Source organism: Anastrepha ludens, chromosome 2 (genome assembly GCF_028408465.1).
Source record: "Anastrepha ludens isolate Willacy chromosome 2, idAnaLude1.1, whole genome shotgun sequence".
NCBI lineage: Eukaryota > Metazoa > Arthropoda > Insecta > Diptera > Tephritidae > Anastrepha > Anastrepha ludens.
In genome coordinates this window covers 105,509,428-105,533,670 of record NC_071498.1, presented here as the reverse complement: position 1 = coordinate 105,533,670, position 24,243 = coordinate 105,509,428, and the positions used below count along the sequence as shown (strand labels likewise).

At 35.5% G+C, this 24,243-nt stretch overlaps 1 protein-coding gene and 1 long non-coding RNA gene across 3 annotated transcripts in view; one reads left to right on the top strand and one right to left on the bottom strand.

The window, feature by feature from the left end:
• Nucleotides 1-7,291, bottom strand: part of LOC128855029 (probable serine/threonine-protein kinase DDB_G0271402) — a 70,577-nt gene extending 63,286 nt beyond the window's left edge. Inside the window, exon 1 of one of the 2 annotated variants that reach the window (XM_054089594.1) lies at nucleotides 5,786-7,291. In XM_054089594.1, the coding sequence (XP_053945569.1) occupies nucleotides 5,786-5,833 (48 nt within the window). In that variant the 5' untranslated portion in view covers nucleotides 5,834-7,291. Of the gene's footprint in view, nucleotides 1-4,737; nucleotides 4,834-5,785 lie in introns of those variants that run through there. The other variant, XM_054089595.1, reaches the window with a different exon arrangement.
• Nucleotides 5,060-5,810, top strand: LOC128855030 (uncharacterized). The gene is made up of 3 exons (XR_008453667.1): nucleotides 5,060-5,178; nucleotides 5,454-5,623; nucleotides 5,760-5,810. It is a non-coding gene; the product is annotated as an uncharacterized LOC128855030 (long non-coding RNA).
• Nucleotides 7,292-24,243: the final 16,952 nt, after the last annotated feature.

Genomic DNA, 24,243 nt, shown 5'->3' with positions numbered 1-24,243 from the left:
TCCAGGTCCATTAATTGGCCCTGCAGACCCCAGATGATTCCGCCACCAGACGCAAATTTTTTCAGTTTAACGTCGTTAATGCATTATCCACCAGTCTGCGTCAGCATATATTGTCTCTATGAGATTTATTAATTTATGTGGCACTCCCTTACACTCATGAGCGTTGCGAATTGGGACGTGTTGAATTGTATCAAAAGCTTTTCAAAAGGCGATAAATATAAGATATAATGGCGCTCTGAATTCAATTGATTGCTTAGTAATAGCATGGGGAGTATGTATGTATGTAGTCGTTGCATGAATTATTATTATTAAAAAAAAAGATTAATAAGTTAGCAACAATCCCAAAATCGTTAGACTAACTGCCGACACGCCACGCACTGGTACTTTCTACGACTACGACTGGCACCGATTTGGGGTGCTCAAGTTTTACCATATGTTATTCAGAGGATAATTCACAAAAGTCGTTAATTGAAAATTATAAATAAATCATAACCGCCAACTTTTAATGTTGATAGATTAGTCAGCACGACAGTGCGTTTGAATACACCTGGGTCGTCGGACTGAGTGGCGGCAAACGCAACATCATCCAGCAACAATTTTAATTAACATTAGCGTCATATCGACAATGCCTCTTTAGCAGTTAATGGAACGAAAAATGGTGAATATTTAGTACATTAAAGCGGAAAATATATGTAATAACAAATTAATATTGCAATTGAGCGATTGAGTGTTAGTAACATGACTTCTTTTTTTTATACACAAATTCGAATGCTTTTTATGGTAATTGTAGATACATATGTACATAGACATATGTACATGAATTTATGTATATGAAATTTATACCGCCTTCTAATATTTCTTAACGTAATTTTTTTTTAGCTCTTCATACTCAAAATGTTATACAATTTAATATACATATGTAAGTACGTATGTACACATGTACAGAGTGATCTACAAAAGCTTAGTAACTCTATGATTAATTTACTTAGTTTACAGTCTAGCGGACAGTAGTATTGTACATATACATACAACTCATAGATCTACACAGACCTAGACTCACTGATAGAAAAATTACGAAAAGACCTTCTATAGACTATGTTGAAAAGGCTCAGTTAAAACAGAAATGTCAGAATTTCACATCTCTCTCTTATCGAATTTCTCGTCGTTGCTATTTTAACATCTGCTGCCATTTCGTAGTTTGACAACTCAATTTAAATTTTACCGCGCCATTTGCATGCTCGAATACAGCGACTCGATTTGTTTTAAGCCATTTTGAAACTGAAATGTTAAGAGAGCAAAATGCTCACATGAAAGAACGGGATAAAGTCAAAACAGAAATTTGGCAGTGTTAAGTCACACTTAGTAGAAGGTATAAATGTGGGGCTAAGAAGCTTGGTAATAATAAATCGATAGTATAAGCTGGTTCGGCAAAACCTAACCGAACAAATTCTACATTCTAGTTTCTCGATCTAATTCTATGTATATTTTTTCATTATCTGTAGAAAAAGGCAGGGATGGCGTACTAAAAAAAATTAAAAAACAAAAAACAAAAGCATAAATAAATAAAAGCGAAGAAAACAGCAATGATAAATTCTATAAAAGAAATATCAACTCATTTTTCAAAGAATTATAACCCTTTTCACAAACAAATGCAGTTTTCTTCAAAACTACATACAAACTACTTCAGGTATAAAATCACTAAAATTATCTGCAGTATAATTGAATAATTATTCACGTCATCGCTACATTGTTGTCAGACCATGCTTTATACATAACTATTGTGGTAAATAAAATATTATATAAGACAATGCGGCTACTCGAATAACATTTAGTGTGGAAGGGAGAGTACGTTGAAAACTGATTACTTACCGAAACCGAAACCGAATCCGAAATTCAATAGATTGTCATTGTTTAGTTTGAAACCACAAGCAAAATCAAAACCGCATCTGAACATTTTGATTATATCGCTCGTTTGCTGGAGAAGGTCGTAACCCAAAAAAAGAAAAACATCGTTTTTCGATAAATATGCAGCGTTTCTTCTATGTGGTGTAAAAAAATGCATGGCGTTATCTATTAACAGCACACCATTAGATAAAAAGGTGTATTTACTTTAAGGCTAAGTCGTTTAAAAGAGCATAGTAATGGAAAATTTTCAAGACGTTTTCCTCGAATTTTTAATTTTTTGAGCTGTGACGTCCTTTCGGCAAACGAGCAATATAAATATGTATTTATACAAAAAAATATACACATATATAAATTTTCAATCAATAATATTATATTGCAAAAGCCAAAACCAAATACAACAAGTGTACAACAAGTGTACAACAAGGCGCACAGTCTCTTTAGCTAGGATATGCGGAAGTCTGTCATTTGGCAGAGAAAAACAGTAGTCGGTAGTGTCCGGGCTTGATATACGAAATGATAGAAAAAGTTTTTCCTAATAGCGGTTATTCCCCGGCAGGAAATGCCAATCTTTCGGGTGTATTTCTTCCTTGAGAAAGATCCTCATCTGCCGTTCGAAGGCGTCATAAAACTGTAGGTTCCTCCATTTGTGGGAAAATCATCAAGAGGAGAAACTCGGCTAAACACCCAGCGAAGTATGTAGGCTTCAATTATTATTGTTATTAACAGCGAAACGGATTTATTAAAATTGAATTTTTATATTTTTTCCTTCGTTTACTGTTAATTGCGAGTTTTATTAATTGAAAACACAAGCATAATCAACTAGCAAACAATAATTTTCTTACATAAAGTAAGGTTAATGGATGTAATTCAATATTTTCATATTCAGTGAATTTTAAACTTTAAGTTTAAAAAAATTTAATAAAATTAACTATTATTTTTTAATGCTTTATCTTTTTTTATGTTATGCAACTACAAATCCCGCTGATAAGACATATGTCCAGGTTAATCACGATACAACTTATCAGCATTGTTAAAATATTCCTACCCAACAGTGTTGGACGATACAGCAGGGCGTGATGAGCGTGATATTACATCTAATGTAGACTTTTCCACCGTTCAGCTACAAAAAAATTTCATCACCTGAATAAGGAATTACATCGAGGAAATAGAGGAAAAACTACGCCAATCATTTATTGAGAGAGATTAGTATCGATTTCTTAACGGTCAAAAACGAGTACGATATATCAAAAGTGGAATAATAGTTAAAATATTTGCTCCTAATTTCTTTCACATGGCTATAAAAAAGAGGCAAACGAGAAGGGGCATTTAGATTAATTTCTGCCGGGCCAAATGGTCTAAAAATTAATCCGGTGAGCAATTTAGAGATTTTTCTAATAGTGTTCGCCCCTCGGCAGGCAATGGCAAACCTCCGAGTGTATTTCTGCCATGAAAAAGCTCCTCATAAAAAATATATATCTGCCGTTCGGAGTTGGCTTGAAACTGTAGGTCCCTCCATTTGTGTGGAACAGCATCAAGACGCACACCACAAATAGGAGGAGGAGCTCGGCCAAACACCCCAAAAGGGTGTACGCGCCAATTATATACATATATATATTATTTTATTATTATTATTATTATATTATTTACATTTTTGTTATATTATTATGTCATTTCAAGCATTCTTTCACGATTAGCCTCTCTTTATACATAAGTGCCATTGCAAATCTGTAGTAAAAATTAATTATGACGGCACAAGTAGATGTTTCGAATATATCAACTGGGGCATATAACATGACTAAAGCTTGCAAAAATATGTTAAAAGCTTTTTGGCATTTACTCGGTTCACCTTCTTGCTGAACCCCTAACCGAAACACGTGAATAAACGAAATCGAATATTCGATCGATCACCAGCAGAAGGGAATGAAATGGATGCTCTCAACCAGACCTCTTATGTGGCAGTATATTCGTACGTATCTTCATCAGCGCATCCATGTGGTGACGAAGTGCATACACACATACATATGTACATATGTACGAGTATGAACTTAAAAGTAATTTTCATGTAATTCGAAACTATTTCAAACTGATTACATTTCATTCGTCTAAAAGCATACACAAATCCCTTCCTCTCCAATATGTGGCTTGTGGTTACCCCCAATGTTAAGATAAAATGACATCTTACAGAAATTCAGGCATACAAATCTAGACTTACTTGCCGGAAATGTGATCGAAAGATATCAAGATGAGCATCTCCTTGTTATAAGAATTTCAATTGGGCACTACCTGAAGCATAGAATGAAACTCGGGCGAGCCGGCCGGCTGTAACTTTCCAAGTATGTTACAAAACTGCAAGTAGAGCACTGTACGAGTATACATGGGTCAGCTGTTTTGCGGCGAACGTTGTAAACTAGTTTTACCTGGAGCCTGGATTCAGCTTTTGCCCAGAAAGACCTATTTTGTGTCTTTTTGTATGAAGGAAGAGATTGGTTGGTTAAAGTGATAATTCATCCGGCATCCGACTAGCGCTCCCGCACCATTTTATTGCCACATTCTCGGTACCAACTTGTTTAACGGTTATTTACAGCATGACTACATCGAAGCTGTGCGCTTTAAGCACTTTATTAGGTTGGAAGAGATCCCACTATACCAAAATATCTTAGAAAATTGTATACACGACCTTATTTTTACAATTAGAACATCAAAACTAAAATTTCCAAAAAATCCAGCGCTATTTGCAAATTTGAAAATAGACGATTTTTATACGGACATAAAAGATTTAATGAGAAATATTTGTTTCTGTTAACGGTCCCCTATAGGCGATCAATGACTAACCTCTGAGTGCATTTATAACAGGAAAACGCTTTTCTTAAAAAATCATCTTCACTTCGGAGTAGGCATGAAACTCCTCCATAAGTATGTATCTGCATTTGTAGACCGAATGAAGACCGGCACCAAAAATTAGAGAATTACATACATGTATTGCTTTTATTCCACTTTATATAGTAGAACACTGTATATTTAGATAAGGTAAGACATATCAGTTCTTTAACACTCCAATAAAGTTTATATTTATATTCAAAACTCAATTCACTTCACGAACAAAAGACAGGTGTGTAGATCAAATAAGCAATTACTTTTTAATCATAACGTGCTCTGCCAAGTCGCTGACACTGACAAGGCACTGACAAGCCTTTACCGTTCAATATATTGACTGATAGTCTGTACCCATCGGCCTACATTGGAATACTCACGCGTGACTGGCAGTTATTGGTGGTAAATACTGCTACGGAGGCAAAAATAGCAGCATTTTTTAAACTGAAATTGTAGATATGAACTTACAATACCTGAGGTTTCGCTAGGGCGCTGCACTAAACACAGCTAAGGCACAGCCCATCAAGCAGATATTCTTTTGCACGCCAAATTCGATAATGATGTTATTGCCTTTGGCGGCGATATTAATAGACTACCGGAGCGGAGCTGCGATTAGACTCTGCTAGGCACCTATATTTTTCGCAAATTTCATTTTATTTATTTATTTTTTTTTTCAGATTGAAATTCGCGGAGCAAGAAAATGGTAATTAGAGTCTTAAAACACCGAGCACGTCAATAAACGAACCATACTTCCGTTGAAGTGCAATAAATAAACTGCAGCGTTCGAAGCGTGCTTTGTAGCAGCAAAGGGCCTTCTTTGTTCAAGCACGAGCGCGCTGATATGGCGGTAAATATATTCTTCTATCTACCATCAGGCATGAAAGTCGAAATTTTCCAATTATTTATATGCTTTTGTTGGTTGATTAGACTCAATAGTCCTAAGCAGCCATTTATATAATTATTTGCCTTTGATTATGCTTTAGATAGTTGTGCGTGGTTTTAAACTTACCTGAGAGTGAAGTTTCCAATCTTTGTAAGCTTTCACGATATAATCCATTTTTATATTATTTTCTGCTTTCTGTTCTTGCTATTCTTTCTAATCCACCTATTTATTAAGGCTGCACACTGAGTTGGCTGCTATGTATGGTAAACCAAAATGTGCTATTCACCAATCAACTTATGGAAACAATCTGAGTCACGATCGTCGGTCTTTCACTTCTTAACACTTTCAACGATGGACAAATTTTTTAACTGATTTTCTTGTATTCACTTAGTAAATATGCCCATGTGTGTTTATACTATGTAGTATGCACACGTGTATTGTGCATGTATTTTCTTCTCTTATGATTTGCTTTTATAAATAATTGAATTCTCTTGGTAAAAATTTGAAAAAGTTACCACAAAAGTTGGAGTTTCTTTTCAATATACGCACATGGGCACGTACATTTGTATGAATGTATGTATTTAAGAAAAGTTTTGTATTGTTTTCTTTTGATATTTAAAGGCAAACGATTTGACCTGAAACAATTAACGGTTTAATCGAACGTGCTCAGCACTGTTACAAATCGTACTACGGGACGCGAACGCTGATTGTGATGTGTATGCCAGGGAACTTTACGTTGTTGTCGTGCTGCAAATTATTATTCTGCATGGGAATTCACCGTTTCAGTGGAAAATGTAAAATAACGCGGTCTTCAATGCGTCACTATCGTAAACGATTCTAGCTGGGCATGAGAAACAGTTTTAATGCATTACACCACGTTTCACTAATAACTAAAATTGTGGTTAACAACTGATTAAACGAATTTATAGCTTTCAAAATTGCCAACTGTTTTTTGTTAATAAATTTTTATGTACATACACATGTATCGTGATTTGAGTTTTTGTACAAATGGTTTCGTATTCTAGCCGCTCTAATAAAAGCTTGCACTTCGAAGGTACTGTTAAGCAAATGTTTGCTTTCAAGTTACTTTTTTCTCTTAGTATATTCTGTGAATGACGATCCCGCTGCTATGCACTTAAATAGATTTCACACACATACACATGTCCACAAGTTTTAAATTTCATGTAACCGGTGCGCGTGGCAACAAATGTTGCTTACATTTTTTTTATATGCGAATTAAACCTCGATGCTTTTTGTTTTGTTAAAATAACAAAATTACTGGGAGAATGTCTGCTGGCCAGTAGAATCCGGCTTATAAGCCACGAATCGAAACGAATTGTTTGTCTGTTTGACCGCCCGTTCACCAGCTGTCTAACCGTCGCGACGTCGGTACGAACCGTCTCCTACGGCATGCAGTGACTGCGTTGGAGCACTCGCAGTAAACAAAAAAACAGAAAATAACAAAAAGGCGAATCAGTTAGCCAGTGGGTTGGTGAGTTGGTGAGTGAGTGAGTGAGTGACTGATCGAGTGGTTGGTTGGAGTAAGAGTCTCGTCTCGACGATCTTTTTCGTAGCGCGCACAACTAACTCCGATTCGCAATTGATACTGACTGACTACTCTACTTGTACTGACGACCACTTGTGGTTTGCGACTCTAGCGACTTTCTGCTGACGGCTATCTACCTACAGCTGTTTCAGCTGGCGCCTCAATGAAACACCTACGAAGTTATGCGTACCATGGTTTGTCACGGTGACGATGGGGACGAATCGGCGTGATGGTGGAGAGCGCTACAGAAAAGCATTTATATATGTATGTATGTATCTACGTGTATACCTATGTGTATTTACATGCATATATACATACATGCTCATGTAGACGCATGCATACGTACACGCATACCATATATGCATACATGTGTGCGTATTTGCGTAAATTTTGCATGATTGACAAAATTGTTGAGTATTAAAAAATTAAAAGGCCGGCCACAAAGCATCATTGTTTTAACAGGTGCGGCACTTTTTGCTCTTCCCTCGACCTTGCCCAGTGTGCGTGCGTTCATATTCGTTTTCGTTACAAAAATCTTTTCAATGATATTTATTCAAAAGATCATTTTGATCTTATTTCAACCAGTGTGCACTCGTCAGAATGCCGTCTGTGTTATGAGGGACACGTTACACTCTACTTGTATTATTGCAGCGGTAGATACGGTAGTAGTAGTAGATGCGGCTATGGCTATGACTGTGGTTGTCACTCGTTAAAACCTGTTTAATGTTTTTGTTGGCAATACTATAATTTTGTTAAAACAAAAGCGAGGGTAGGGACCACTTTGAGTTTGTGCAGCTCATATTGTTCAACATGTGCCGTGCATACATTTTCATTGTACGAGTATGTGAGTGCTTATTCTAAATAGTTAGTTACTGACTCTGACGTTTAAACAAATACAAACAAGTTCATTGTTTATGGTAGTAGAGAGAATTTAAAGAGTATTTATTCGCTTGGTAAGAGAGATTTTAGTCAGTTAAGAGAAATTTACCTGGTCTGGATATCACAATGCTCGTGCACATACTACATGCATACTTACCAATTTACTATACTTATAGGTACATATGTATATACATATTTTCGAATAAGTTCGCATGGACGAGTGGTGCAAGTGTAATATTAGAGTATGTAAAATCAAAACAAACAAAAAACAGTAGGGGCTTTTTTATTAGTCAGTATGAATAATGCGCTAGTGTTCAAAGAATAAGAGTACTTGCAGAGCGCAAATCTCTCCAAGTATTATAGTTCAGCAGTAGTTTTTGAGAGAACACTTATGTGTACTGTCGCCTGGTATTTGGTGACACAAATGTTTCTTTCCACTGATAACATTTAATGAGAAAATAGTAAAACAATGATAAAGATCTATGTTATACGTAAGCATGTAAAAAATTGTTTATTCTACTATAGTATATTTTGATTATACAAGGTTTTGGTTATATTATATATTCAACCATATAATTCGCGAAATAATAGATAATAAAAAAGAGTGGAGTGCACCAATCAATGAACTTTACATACCCGACTACCATTCCACGCAGTGTTGAATCCTTGCTATACATACTAGGGGTGGGATTATTTTCGAATAATATTCGAATAAACATTATTCGAATAAAACGAATAATACTATTCGTTTCAAATAATTCGAATAGTTCATTATTCGAATACCTTACTATTCGAATACCTCACTATTCGAATAGTTTACTATTCGAATACCTCACTATTCGAATACCTTACTATTCGAATACTTTACTATTCGAATACCCCACTATATATTCATTTACATCAGGGAGAAAATGCTTTTAAAAATATAAAAATTACATTGGCCCTTCTCATGGTGCATGCACTTGTACATAAACCGATTAGTAGTCCGCTAATCTAAATAAATATTTACCAAAAATATTCGAATAGTGAAGTATTCGAATAGTGATGTATTCGAATAGTAAGGTATTCGAATAGTGAGGTATTCGAATAGTGAGGTATTCGAATAGCATTATTCGAATAAACGAATAAAAAATTCGAATAAATATTATTCGAATTACGAATACCTCTCGAATAAAAGATTTTATTATTCGAATAATTTTTATTCGAATAGTCCCACCCCTATTATGTACATACATGCACACACACATATGTATGTATATATGTATATAGAATTGCAGTATTATTGGTTTATGACCCTTAGACTTGTCAATGACTGTGGTCGATGGCCGATTTCCTTGATACTCAAATCATGTCTAAATGAATTTCAAAATTAAAATTTCCAATAGTATGTATGTATGTAGAACAATGGTGTATACCCGTAGCTCCCCTTGCGATTCACTACGTACTATGACGACGCCTAAGGCTGCAGTCGAAGCGACTCAAAGGGTGGTTTTTTAAAAGCTTGAGGACCTAAAATGATAACACAAAACAGAAATTTTGTTAGAATGCATTTTTGAAGTGAAACTTTTTTACGCGCGTCAGAGTATAATTTCAAGGCCGCGGCACACGAGCTAGCGTTACGAAAAACCGTCACGAAATGTGTATGCCTACGGCATACAAGCTATTCTCTTTCTCTGCTTATACGCTTATAAGGAAAATATAAACGCACCACACTTGTGTAACTATGTAAGTATGTATGTATGCCTTATGTTTTATAACACTTTAGAGACTCCCATATATGTAATTAAGTCTAAATATTCAAGTGTTTAAAATTAGCGAAATATTCTGAAATAGTCTATGAATACGATAAAAAGCAGTCGCAATCGCTAGTGTATGTCGCACTGTCACGTGTTGCTTCCATTGATGGATTCTTTATAATTACACGCAATGATAATTCGAGATTCTACCATGGCCGGAAACCATCAACAACAATGACATCATTGCAAGCAGAATTTCTAAGACTGTCGATGAATTGTTTGGAAACTCTTAATCAACAAATGATTCAATTTATACAACACTAGCAAACCCGGCCCCCTTCGCTGGGCACACTAAAATAGAATAGATATGGTTTAGAACAGAAAATATATGATTTTCATATTATTTATTTCTTTATTCTTTATTCAAGCGCTTTGTTTTTGAGTAAATATAAAATATAAATTGAAAATCAGGAAAAAAGAAGATTGTTTTTAAATTTCAAATCAACGCATATGAATAACTAAGAAACAATCGTCTTTTTTCCTGATCATCCATGAATTTTTCGTTTCAATTTATATGTTTTATTAAGCATTGGAGCTTTTTTAACCATTATCCATTTATATTTAAAAAAAAAAAACGAAAAAAATTTTTTTTTTTCCACGATCACATAATTTCATTCGGATTTCACATTAAATTCTCAAATTTCGTAAGAAATTATTCACTGTTCCATAATCCACTCCAAAAAAATTCACAAACAATTTTTACATGTTGCACTTACGTTTTTTCCTTATGGCATCCAAATCAGAAAGAAATATTGGCACATTGTAACTCACACTGTCAATTTGACAGTTCAGTTCCGCCCCAAGCGTTAAAAAAGTAAGCGACATTATGGCTGATTCAAAAGAACGCTGTACGCGTTGCCAGTGTTCCGAATTCCAACCAAACTTTACGAAACCCATTTTCAATACTTACTTAACAATGTGCGTAAGTTTGGTTTAATTCGGTGCAAAGACACGGCGGATCCACGTTTTGGCATATATTTCGAGACCCTAGTCATCAATAGGTATGCAAATTACCCCGTATTAAAGCACTTATCAACAGCTTTCATTTGATACCCATATTGTACATACACAACCAAAGCTTACCCGGGTCCACGTTTTGACCTATATCTCGAGACCCCAGTCACGGAGCGGCATGAAAAATACTCTGTACTAAAGCATTCACCAACAGCTTCAATTTGATATCCATATTGTACAAACACATTCTAGGGTCCACGTTTTGGTCTCTATCTCGAGACCATAGTCACGGAGCGGTATGAAAAATACTCTGGACTAAAGCATTCACCAACAGCTTCCATTTGATACCCATATTGTACATACACATCCGAAGGTTACCCGGGTCCACGTTTTGACCTATACCTCGAGCTCTATTTCCAAAATAAAATATAATCCATGTTACTCGTGGATGATATAGCTTTCGAATGGTGAAAGAATTTTTAAAATTGGTTTTTGATCCTATTCATTACAACCAAACAAACAAAGTTTTCCTCTTTATAATATTAGTATAGAAAGAGAAGGATTGTCGATATACTCTTTTAATTGTCAAAGTCTACGTGCTCATGCTACTGACGTATTGAATCCAGTTATGGAAAAATGCAATGTGGTAGTATAGCTTCCAATGGTACATACTTCACATAATATCCTGTATTATTTAATTGTTTAAGTATTTCCTAACTTTGGCTAAGAAAGAACGGAAACTTATTCCAATACCCAATAGATCGTGACGTACTTTACGTAAAATTTTCCACGTAGTCGAAGGACAAAGGCTAATAACTTGAGAACGACGACGAATCGACATTTTGCCATTCTCCTAAACATTACGCTTAATTAACTTCGCTATTTACTCAACAGAAATGTCAATACAGTTTGCCATTTTCAGTTGCCAAACCATAGTTAACGATGTTGATAATTCCATGCAGCTAAAAAAACCCCGATATACATAGGTTAAGTGAAAATTTTTCAACGTTTTTTGCTTTATTTCAACCGTTAGCCCGATTTCAATGAAGCATACACCGTTTACATTTCTGCTCTAAAGAAAGTTATACACTTCACCTTACCGCACTGCACCTACATATGTATGTATATTTTTGGTAAATTAGCATATTGAAAATCTGTAGTAACAGAAAGTTAGGACATTTTATACCTTGATTGAGAAATTTTTATGCCCAAATTTCCTCACCTTCTCTTTACATAATATAAACATACACATATATATATGTATGCATGCATGTATATCGTACCCATATACATACATATTTTCTTTATTATTAATATTACTATTACAATAATCAGCAGCAAATGTTATATCACGCCCCATATACATATAGATCTTTTTAAATGATGATGAGGCATTATTATTCTTTATATTTATGTCATAGAAAATTATTCATAAACACCTGGGCAGCTCGATAAGAAAGGCAAATAAATATTTTGATTTGTGCAATATATTTTACATGAGTGGCGTACTGTTATATTTCACTGGAGTTCGAAATTGCGAAGATTTATAAAGCTCTTGAAGAATTCCGAATAAATAAATTTTCTAAGCAATAAACAGCTTTCAACCGAAAACAAACAACAAAATTAAAACTAATTTAAAATTAAAATAAATACAAATAAAAAATACACGTGTGCATACATATTTTAATACGGATTTCAGAGCTTTTCCAATTTGTCAATTCTTGCTCACATTAATATTCAACAAGTCAAAAATGAGTATTATTATTATTGTTATTACTATACTAGGCGATAATGCATTGCGACCTCTAATGTAGTATTGTATATTCAGCTTAACTATGATTTTATAATTGGAGGCTCCTAATGAATTTAAGCGCTTCCCCATGCTTTTGTTCCATATCACCAAGGGGCTTAGAGTCAGTCCACCTAGTGGGGCTAGAGCTACACATGCGCAGAAGAGATGCTCTAGCGTTTCATCCACCAATTGGCAAAAACGATAGGCGCTCTTTTCTGCTAGTCCTGGTTTCCTAAAAAGGTAACGAAAGTTACAATGTTCTGTATAGCACCCAGTGCCAGTTCGGTGGTTCTCTACGTAGATTTAGAAGCTTACTTGATGCTCTTATCAAAGAAAGAATAAAATATTTTGCCTGCTTCTAACTTACACGTTCCATCTAGTGTCGTATGAACTCCTTGTCTGCACAGCCATTGATAACTTCCTTTATGTGAGATTTGGTAATCCTATAAAAACGTGCTGTCTAGGGAGTTTTGATTTTGTGTCGCCAGGCGCCCACCTGTTTAATGCCGTCAAGGCCTTCATGTCGTGGTACACGGCCCTACAAAACGGTGTTCCTTGCTCCCAGCGTATTCAAGACAATGTTTTTATGTGCAACTGCAATGCACTTGGGGCTGCCTGGCTGCCTGATAAATTGCAGATGCGTAAAAGGCTTTGAGTAAAAGGCTTGCAACTTTCAGAGATTTTATACAAGTAAAACTGCCCATCTAACCAATCACTCTAGAAAGTCCATTAGATGTTATTATCTGGACAGTTTTATAATATTTTTATGTACACTAAATATAAAACCCACATCTCAAAAAATAAACACACACACCAAAAATAATCGAAAGCAGTTCTAAGTAGTTAATTAACTGGCCCATTTCTTGAAACTATTCGGTCACTTAAAGTTCATTTCAATAAGAAACAGTAAACGTTATCTATTTTGGAAGAGTTAGATGATATTGCTTTCGCCATACAAGCAACACCAAATAGTAACTTTTATCGGGATATAATGGGTTCTCACTCGAAATACCACAATTCGTCTTATTTGCATATCAATTAACCCAGAAATGAGTTCCATCGTTAAAAATTACTTCGAGGTTGAAATCTGGTTTAATTCCCAGTTGTTTTTAAATCCACTTACCGAGTATAGGACAGAAACGATGGATCAATACTCGTACGAACTGCAACACTCTTCGCAAGTGAAACTTTCCTTAAAATCTTCAACGTGCTGGACAGGCACGAGCCAAGTAGTAAACACTAACCTCGGCCACTTTCATTTCTACAGCGGCGGTGGCTGTAAGTGGCTGACTAAGAATGTACATTGATAAAAGTCAATCTATCGACGATTATGCGCGCCGTATTTTGTTTGGGGCACATATCGAGAACTGTGGAAATAGTTTCTACAAGTTTTATCCTGATTTGGATGTAAGGCATGAAATGCCATTTTACCAAAGCGGGTGTGTGCTGAAGAGAAAACTTATTTATGTTCTGTGTATAGAACGATATTAACCATATTTCTGTGGTCAAAGGTCGACAACATCGATATAACCAAACTGTGGTTCAAGCAAATTTTGTAATTGGATGTACTAACGGCGAGCGTTCGTCAATTGATCGGTTTGAATTCACGTCAAGTCCTTTGTCTGTAAAGCATACTTTTGGACGAGCTTAAGGTCAATATTCGAGACACTTTTGCTGGAAAAACGCCTATCAAATTGAACCGAGTCATTAAAATTACCTAATTTTCTTTTCCTATCGTTGTCTGGCCAACCTATACAATCTAAGTAAGAATAATCCCACAATCTTAGGTTTATTTATTTGCCTCCATCAATGGCTTGCTTGTAGTGCTTCTCTTTCAACTAGTCGCTTCGGTGCACCAGTCCAAGGCTTCTTTTGCAATATCTGCATGAGGCTACCGAAGTTTATGCCCAATTCCTTTCCATTCCCGTCACCGAATTTCGACGTAAACAGAAACCTGCTTCGTCATACTCCAGAGGTCAGTGTTGGAGATGGTATTTGGCGAGAAAACGCGCACAATGCTAAATGAAATTAAATACATAAATGGTAAATTCTTTTTCTTCTTAATTGGCGCGATAACCGCTTACGCGATTTTGGCCGAGTTTAACAAAGCGCGCCTAAAATCTCTCAAAATATTTCTATCAGAACAGCCACGGGATATCTCCTGATGTCTCACCTGCAACACCGTCACAGTGAGATTTCCATGCTTCCGGTCAAAGAGCAGAATAAAATGCTCAGCAAGCATTTCCTGCTAAGGTTTTATCGCGGAAATCACTTCTGCAAATATCTGCTAAAGCTTGAGCCACCTCCCAGGCGATTCAGGAGGCATCTCTTCGACTAAACCGACGGGATGCAGGAGCACACATGACTTCAACTCCTTGGTTCGGACAGTATATAGACAGATGTTAAACGACATTCATCGGGAGACTCTTACCACCTTCCTAAACTTTCGGCCCCCGAAAGTCGTTATCGGAGTCCAACCACCACCCATTGCAGACGTAGAGGCTTCAGCTGTCTCGTGAGAAGCGCGTAACTTTGGGTATATTACGGTCTGTATATTGCAGCAGATTAAACTCTAACTTATCCAGAATTGACCCCGACATACTCAATACGTATGTCCGGCTTGTGAAGGGGTACACGATATTAAGCACCTATTAACATGGCCTATCAAACCCGCTAACCTAATACCCCACTGGACCCAACCTGTTGAAGTAGCACGTTTCCTGGGCCTACCGTTAGATGGATTAGAAGATGACGATCGGTGACTGCACATCACTGACACAAAAAGGTTCTCACTGACAAATTATCTTTAATGTAATTTCTTCAGTTAGTTTTTCTGAAATAAATAGTTTACTCTACAAAACTGTTTCTTTACATTTACTTACTTACTTACTTACCTCACCTCACTGGTTTTCGCTCATAATATTTACATTATCGCACACAGCAACCAAATTAGGCAGTAAAGTAAAGCGAAATTATGGACGAGTGAGCCGTTCTTATTCATGGCTATGGCAAAATTTAAAACATCTCTTGCCAATATTGCATGTTAGTCAAAATTAGCATCATTTGATGATTCAATACCTGGTGATTCACTTTTGAGTAATTTCGTGCATCTTAATAAATCTAATCCCAACATACAGACACATAATTGCATGCACATGCACTCATATATCAATTTAAGTAAAAATATTGTACATTGAGGTATTCATATTAGGCGCATCTGCGAATAGATGATGTTTATTGCCTTACTGAGAGTGGAGCTAACTCCTATCCATTTCAAACCTTTCCTAGCACCTTCATCTGTTAGCCTTAGCAGTTATGTAAGTCGAGGAGTTTCGTCGGATGGTCGTCCCCTTCTATGCCAACCACCGCTAAGTTGACAGAGTTCATGAATTCGTGACATTTAAGGTGACAGAACTACTCAGACTTCCTTAGAACTATTGCAAAGAATACCTCGCAGTTTGGAGATCCAATCACTGTGGCGATGAGCTTGGAGAGAAGCGCACAGTAGTCACCCTCTTCTAGAGTGAAAAGCGCATAGTTCGATTAAAGCGGCTTTACTATGACTAGAGTGTACTTGTGGAACCTTCCTCTGTATTTGGGTCAGTACCCTTCCTCTGAAATAATATACCGCCTCCGCGTTTAGTTAAAAAGAATAAAATCTTAAAAAATCGAATGCCACCGAGTATCTCATGTATTTAGACCTTGAAAAAATTAAATTTTACTTTAAGCGGCGAGGTGCCTTAGTTTATGTCACTGCTTGTTTTTTTTTGCAGCACCAGTGCCAATTATTTAGCAAAAATTAAGGTTTTCCAAATAAAGCATGTGACAAGAAGTTCAAGATTTCACTTTGATTTCAGTACCAGTCACAGAGGTGTGTTAACTAGTGACTGGCCAGCTATCTGCTTGTTTATTTGAAGTACATACGAAGTGTGGCTATTAAATAACAAAACTGACGCTGGTATAGAAGAAGTACAAATAAATACGCATGCGCTATATAAATAGAAAAAAATGACAATCCAGTCTGAACTTTCACGCGCCGGCACATACCACATTGCTCGCCAAGAGGTTTCCAGTCAAATACAGCATCCACGTGTTAGACCATCCATCTGGCGAATGGGAGGTATTACGGCGTGATCTTTTTTATTTGTATATCTGTTTTCTAAGATAGAATATGTATTAAATAAAAGGAACAATATTTGAGTCCATTGAGCTGTGAAAAAGAAAGTGCTACTCGTGTTGAAAGAGCTGACAGGAAAATATTTCCCCAGCACAAATATGAACAGTGGAAAATTCGCATGGAACTTTTAGGGCTAGAGGAGTAGAGTGTATTGAAGGTGATAATAAGTAAATATTTATAAAAATAAAATGTGGTACAGCGTTAGTTTCGTTATGTAATAGCCACACCTCGCATTTATTGGCGCTGGAGCGTCGTCAGCAGGAGTTTCGAATTAAAATACGCTAATTTAATTGTCACCCAAAGGTAATTGGTTACATATACTCGTACTAATGTACATATTTGTACACAAACATATATATTTTCATACTTATAATGATATGTAATATATTTACACACGAAATTGTCACAACTGTCAAGTAGTATATATGTAAATACATAAATGTATGTATTTATTTATGTGTATCTATATATTTATTCACTTGCGTGAGTGTAGGTACCTTTTATAGATGTGTTAAAAAATACTTTTATTATTTATGCGCCTTTTTCAAAGTATTCATATTTGAAAGTATAAGATACATGCATACATGTGTAAATATATATAATACATAAAGGCGGTTTAATATATCAGGGCGAGAGAATCACCATATACGCCAACAATATAGCAAACAATAATCCACCCATCATTATCAACGGAAATCATTAAGACACGTTAAGTAAAAAATCTATTTTTTATTTTTCGGCATTTTTTAGAGTTTCTTGTGAAGTGCTTTTTGACAAGCCCCCCATTAAAGAATTTTTAAACTTCTTTGCTAAATTCTCATATTTAATTATAGAAATCATACGCCGAGACTGTCAGGCGTTTACAAACCACTTAAATCTCTGAAACGTGCATTGGTTAGGTCAAGACTGGAGTATGCAGTGTTTATTTGGAGACCTTTCACTAAAATTCTATCTAACCGCTTTCAGCGAGTTCAATTCACACTATCTAAAATTTGCTCTCCCCTCATTAAATTTTTCTCTATCATTACCTTCTTACTATTCTCGCTGCCAACTAATTAGCCTTCCTACACTTGAGGAAGCCATTTGTCATTAACATTTGAATCCGCTGTATCTTTATTCGCTGCACTATGTCTATGTCGCCGGAAAGCTTCTACAGCTCATTGTTTCATCGACTGCGATATACGCCATCCCCAATCTCATAAATCTTTAGCAGAACCTTTCTCTCGAACCCTATAAGCGCCCTCCGATCGGATGTTGTCATCGTCCAAGTTTCTGCGCTTTACAATAGATCGGACCTGATAAAATACTTACGAAGTGTGGGTTTTTTGGTTCGCCGAGGGAGAACGTTACTGCTCAATTGCCTACTAATTCCAAAGTATCACTTGTTTGCAAGAGAGATTATCCATTGGGTTTCAAGGCTGGCATTATTTTCGGTGTTAATATTGATTCTTAATGAAATGAAGTACTTTAGTATATATCAATTATAACTGTCGACAGTGACGTGGGTGTCGCGCGCAAATGTTTGTTTGATGACAGATGTCAAAAATCTGCTAAAATATCAGGTAAAAGTAGAAATAGAACTACATACCTCTTTCTTGCACCATCATTCAACTACATACATACATATATAGTACGCCCTCTATATATTATTAAGAAACGCATAAGAAGAAGTGGGAATTGATCTTAAGAACAGGAAACTAAGTATTCGATTTAATTTCATATATTTTGTTAACTAATGTATCATAATTGTTGTTCCTGTTAATTGGTGCCCCATAATTGTTTGTATAAATAAAAATATAACTACGTACATGCATTTGTCGCAGTGATAATAAAGATAATAAATTGGACAAAGTCTTTACTCAAAATATTGATTATTGCCCATCTTCGTTGAACGTTTTCTCAATTAGTTTACCTTATCAACTTCTTGAGGTTTGTGTAGGCAAAACCAAATTCAGAGATAGAAAATAACTGTTATGCTAAAAATTTTAATTCGGCCGCCGTAGCCGAATGAGTAGGTGCGTGACTACCATTCGGGAGTACGTAGATTCAAATCTCTGCATGAACATCAAATAATAGAAAAAGTTGTTTTTAATAGCGGTCGCACCTCGGCAGGCAATGGCAAACCTCCGAGTGTATTTTTGCCATGAAAAGGTTGCTCATAAAAACCATTTGCCGTTTGAAGTCGGCTCAAAACTGTAGGTCTCTCCATTTGTGGAACAACATCAAGACGCTCACCACAAATAGAAGGAGGAGCCCGGGCAAACACCTAACAGAAGTCTTCGCGCCAATTATTATTATTTTTTAAATTTTAAACTAAAAAATCCTTGCGAGAAAGCTGTCGCACACACATATATACTTCCAACTAGCAAAATGCTTAATATTTTATAAAATTCAATTCAACTGAATATGTTATTTTATGACTTTTATTTTTTGAATCAGAAATAAAAGTATTTTTATGGCAGACATTTTTTTTTTTGCTTTTCATAGCAGTTATACTTAGGCCAAGGAGAATCTATTAAAAGTGGTATCGGTAAATCAGGTTCAGCTGGGGCGCCTATCTCAGGAAAAAGAAAGCAAATTATATGCATAACATACACCAATCGCCAAAATAAGAGAACCGCGACATTTTGACCTGTTTTGACTATTTTTCTACACATATCGATATTTTGGTGAAAATTTTTTGAAATTTTCTAAATTTTGCAAAATGTTTGAGCTCTGATTTATATGATATTTGTGGTAAAATTGACTACATTTAATTTAAAAAATTATAATTATTACAATATTATACTATTTATGAAACTTATAAGAAATTAAAAGCATAATTGAATAAAGATACATACGAGTATAAGAGCACCAACACCATCAACACGGAGAGGGGAAAAAATAATAATTTATTAGATCCTTCATCCAGTAGTAATGAAGCGATAGGATGAATTTATTAAAAGTTCGTTTTTTGAAGTTGACAATTGTTCCCAAAACCAATTCCTGCTGATAAAAATATTAAGCAGTATTTGAGAGAATTTGAATATCTAAGCTTATTTTCCTTAACGAAAATAATACAATGTTTTGATGTCGACTGTTTGCTGCCGCCTACTATGCAACAGATTTGGGCTTGATGTTTATTTAAAGGCGGGGCATGTCCTCGCCTTGTAGATGCTGACTTCGTCCTTGTAGTATTTAACTAGAAGAGTTTAGGGCCCACTGTGCAGCTCCACTACAGACTAGTACAGTATTATTCGGATAGTGAAATGCCTCTAGATATAGAGGTTAGATGCGAATAAGTTAGAAATGACAAATAAGCAAACCCGAACAAGCAGCGGATACTGTACTAGTCTGTACTGGAGGTGCACAGTGGGCCCTATACGCTTCTAGTTAAATACTACTTCTACCCGTCCGGTAGCCTACAGCTTGGCTTCCACAGAGATAAATTCCCATGATGCCAGATTCGTAATCCGTAATCCGTAAACCGTAAACCTGCGACTGACATCAGCAGAATGTCCCTAGACTGGAATCCGAAAGGCTCTTAGCCGACAAGAACATGTAAACGAAGCCTATATGAGGAATTCACGACATAATAATAATCAGAAAATTCTCAAAACCAAGTTGGTCTAATGATCTAAACTCCTAAATAAATAAAAGGTTGGTATTTAAACTTTTTCGCGCACTGTTTTAGTTATAAGCGTACCTGAAATATTTGTGTAACTCTATTAGATAGGATTGTCATTGTTGTTGCTGTTCTAGCAGCATAAATATTCCCGATGCATATACGGGGAATGCTGCGGGAGTGGCAGTACTTGGTCGGTTATAAATCCGGGTCGTTTCGCTAACGTAAAACCGGCTGTGATGGGTACGAGACCGGGTTGCTTTCCGGCTCGCACAGCTATTTCGCTCGTAAATTGGCCAGGTTTGATTGATTTACAAGGCGAAAAATAACTAATCAGTCATATATGTATGTATGTAGAAATTCAAATTTAAGCAATAAAAAAGGAAACATAATAAATAATATATTTAAAGAAAACAAATCGAAATGCAATTAAAAAATATTCATAATTCACACAAAATGAAGCGATGCTGTGGACACATGGAACTGATACGTGTTAGGCGTATAGATGAATGCCCCTAATAAAACAAAATCAAAATTCCATACAATAAAATCTTTGGTAGCACTTGAAAATGGTTTTAGTTGGTAGGTAGGAAATTTTTAACTTTTGGCAACTATTTGCCGTCTCAGAAGCGAAGAAAGACTACTAGATATTTATGATATGATCTATCAGATTTTCGACGGCGTTGTTTTGTTTCATATTTTTTAAACCCGTTATATAATTGCACCTAGTATATACAATACTAATAAGCAATTTTTAGTTAATAATTAAACTTGTTTCAAAATGCATTTTACACTATAACAGCCATTCGCTCTCCATAATATCTGCTACCGTTGTGCGTTTTAAACGCCTTCGAGAGGAATCCAGCCGAAGTAAGCTGTATACTGCATAGTTGACATGATTTTTAGTTGCCTTTTGTGAGCTGTGGTCGCTTTTGCTTCGTTACTTCAGTCACAGTCGGTATGTGAAATTTGAAAAAAAAAAAAATTTTAATATTTGTCAAAACATTCTGATAATATTCAAAGCGTATGCTTTGATTCTAGTGAATTACAGTAAGTAGATTTTAAAAGATATGGTATCCCTTTAATAAACACAACTTGAAATTGTTTGGGCAATTAATTTAATTGTAAATGAAATGAATGAAATCAAATGACTGAACTGGGTAAATAAACAGGATCTTTTTTTTTTTTTGTGTCACTTCCACCGACTTTTCAGCTGTGTCGCAGTGGTACTGATACGAAGAACTTGAGGTGGTACAAACACTGCAAAGCTCCAAGTGCCTGCTAAGGCGCCATTTCAACATGTCATAACAATAGAGCAACAGATTTGGTTTTTTTATTTAGCGATTTGGTGGTTAGGATGTCAAAAAAACATACATATGTTGAATCACGAATAAAATTTTCTTAAAATCAAAATATTTTATTTATTGATTTATTTATTTTAAAATGCTTACATGATAATAAATTATTAGATAAACTGAAGCAAACGCAATGCTAGCAGCAGAGGCTTTCGGCTGTCAAAATCTTTTAAAAATATATTTGCAGTGAAAACATATTTTTTCTTTACGGTTTCTGTATTTTGTGTTCGTTTTTTCTTCACTTACAAAATGTTTGAAAACTTTGAAAACATTTTTTCGGCAGCACTGATCGATATAGATATCCGTAACGTAAATATGTGCATATGTGCAAACTAACAAATCTATATGTAATGTATAAATATGTGTGTATTTAATTTGCTTGGCAAATACGAATAGAAAAAATTCCGCAAGCTAATTTGATTTTGAAATGATAAATACTTGGCGGCATTTGACTTCGTAAAATTTTTGATAACTGCCCTTTTCAAAAGAAACATTTAAATAAACATATGTACATACAAACATACATACTTATGTACCTCACGCTTATACAACATATACATATATGTACCATAAACACATGTGCATGTAGGTTCGTATACTTCTAATCTGAATTAAAAGTAAGCGAAAATAATATTTTAAGTACGGCAATCGTTTATCCCATTCAATAACATTACCGATTGGGCTTATCCGTTGCCTTTCGAGTCCATGCAAAGTCCATTTTTTTAACGTTAATATACATGCACATACACGTACATTCATATGTATTATCGATGAATGAACGATGGATTTAGTTATTGTCTTAGTGGATATTTCCATTTGAATTGTGGGAAACAGAGTCTCCCAAATAAATCACTTAATAATCTCAATAGTAGTGGTAGTATATCTGTATGTACTTAGTACGAGCTTGCATTTTACAGTTTTCGTCCAATAATGAAACATTCTTTCTTCTTGATTGACGCGACAACCGCTTACGCAATTTTGGCCGAATCTAACAAAGTGCGCAAGTCTTTTCTTTGTCGTGCTACCCGACGCAGTTGGACACACCAAGCGAAGCCAAGTCCTTCTTCACTTGATCTTTCCAAGGCAGAGGAGGCCTTCCTCTTCCTCTGCTACTACCAGCTGGTACCGCATCGAATACTTTTAGAGCCGGAGCATTTGTATCCATCCCGAGCCAACAAAGCCGCTTTATCTTTATTCGCTGAGTTATGTCTATGCCATCGTAAAGCTCATACAACTCTTTGTTCCATCGCCTGCGACACTCGCCGTCACCATCGTGCAATGGTGCAATGGTCCCTCTGGTTTTTAAATAAACGAAGTCCCTTACAAGCTCGAAATCATAACTGTCAATAGTGACATGGGTGCCGATACGCGAGTGCGCTGACTGATAATAAAAATTACTTTATTGTTTTTCAAAATATTCTTCTTGGAAGTTAATACAAGAACCCATTTTCAAAACACCTTTGCCACACAGGAGTGGATACCTCCAAAACGAGCAGTTTAAAGATTTCAACAGCTTCCTCAGGCGTTTAAAAACGTTGATCTTGCATTTTATTTTTGATGTTCGAGAACTAAAAGAAATCATTAGGTGCCAAATTAGGATTATAAGGCGGATGACTCATTAAATCGATCTTTTGAGTGCTCAAAAACTCTCTTGTGTGATCCCCCTGAACTTAGACATTTTAGTAGTTACTTTTTAATGCAGATGAATTTTGTTAAACCAAAGTACATTGCACGCTTTTGAACACAACGTTGACGTCACGGTGACTGTTATAAATAAGATATCTTTGTATCATTTACGGTATTTGTATTTGTATTTGTACATATGCTCAAATATTATTGATATCAAAATCATGTGCGATTATGAAGGGTTTGCATATTAGACATAAAGTAGGCGCATGCAGATAAGCTGGAAGGAGGAGCAATTAGTCATAAATAATGACGCAAAAGTTTCTAAATATTTAATTATACATGTGTGTACATAACATAACATACATACATAAGTACAAATGCATATGCACATACATACAACACACAAGCCACTTAAAATACTTAATTTTAAATATTAAATTTAAATAAGACACCTAATGTCTTTAGTGAGCCATTTCCCACAACGTACATATGTATGTGCGTATGTATATCCCCGCGACAACATGGTGCACATCTACATTTCGACAAATGTTGGCTATTTTTTTTAATTTTCATTATTTTTGTGTAATGCAAGGTTTATTGTCAAACAAAAGCCATATAAATTCAATTTTAAGACTTTATGCAAAAATTAGAAAAATTCCAAAAATTGTTCATCCCAATTCCTCGGTTTTTAATTAGAATTCCTAGGAAAATTTGGTATGTAGTTTTATAGTCCATTAAATTTTATTGTAGCAAAGTGCAAGTCTCGTTAATTTTTTATAATTTTTTCCTTATAATTTTCTCAATATAATGAACGCGAAAAAAAGAAAAATAGTCAGAATTGGGCAAAATGTT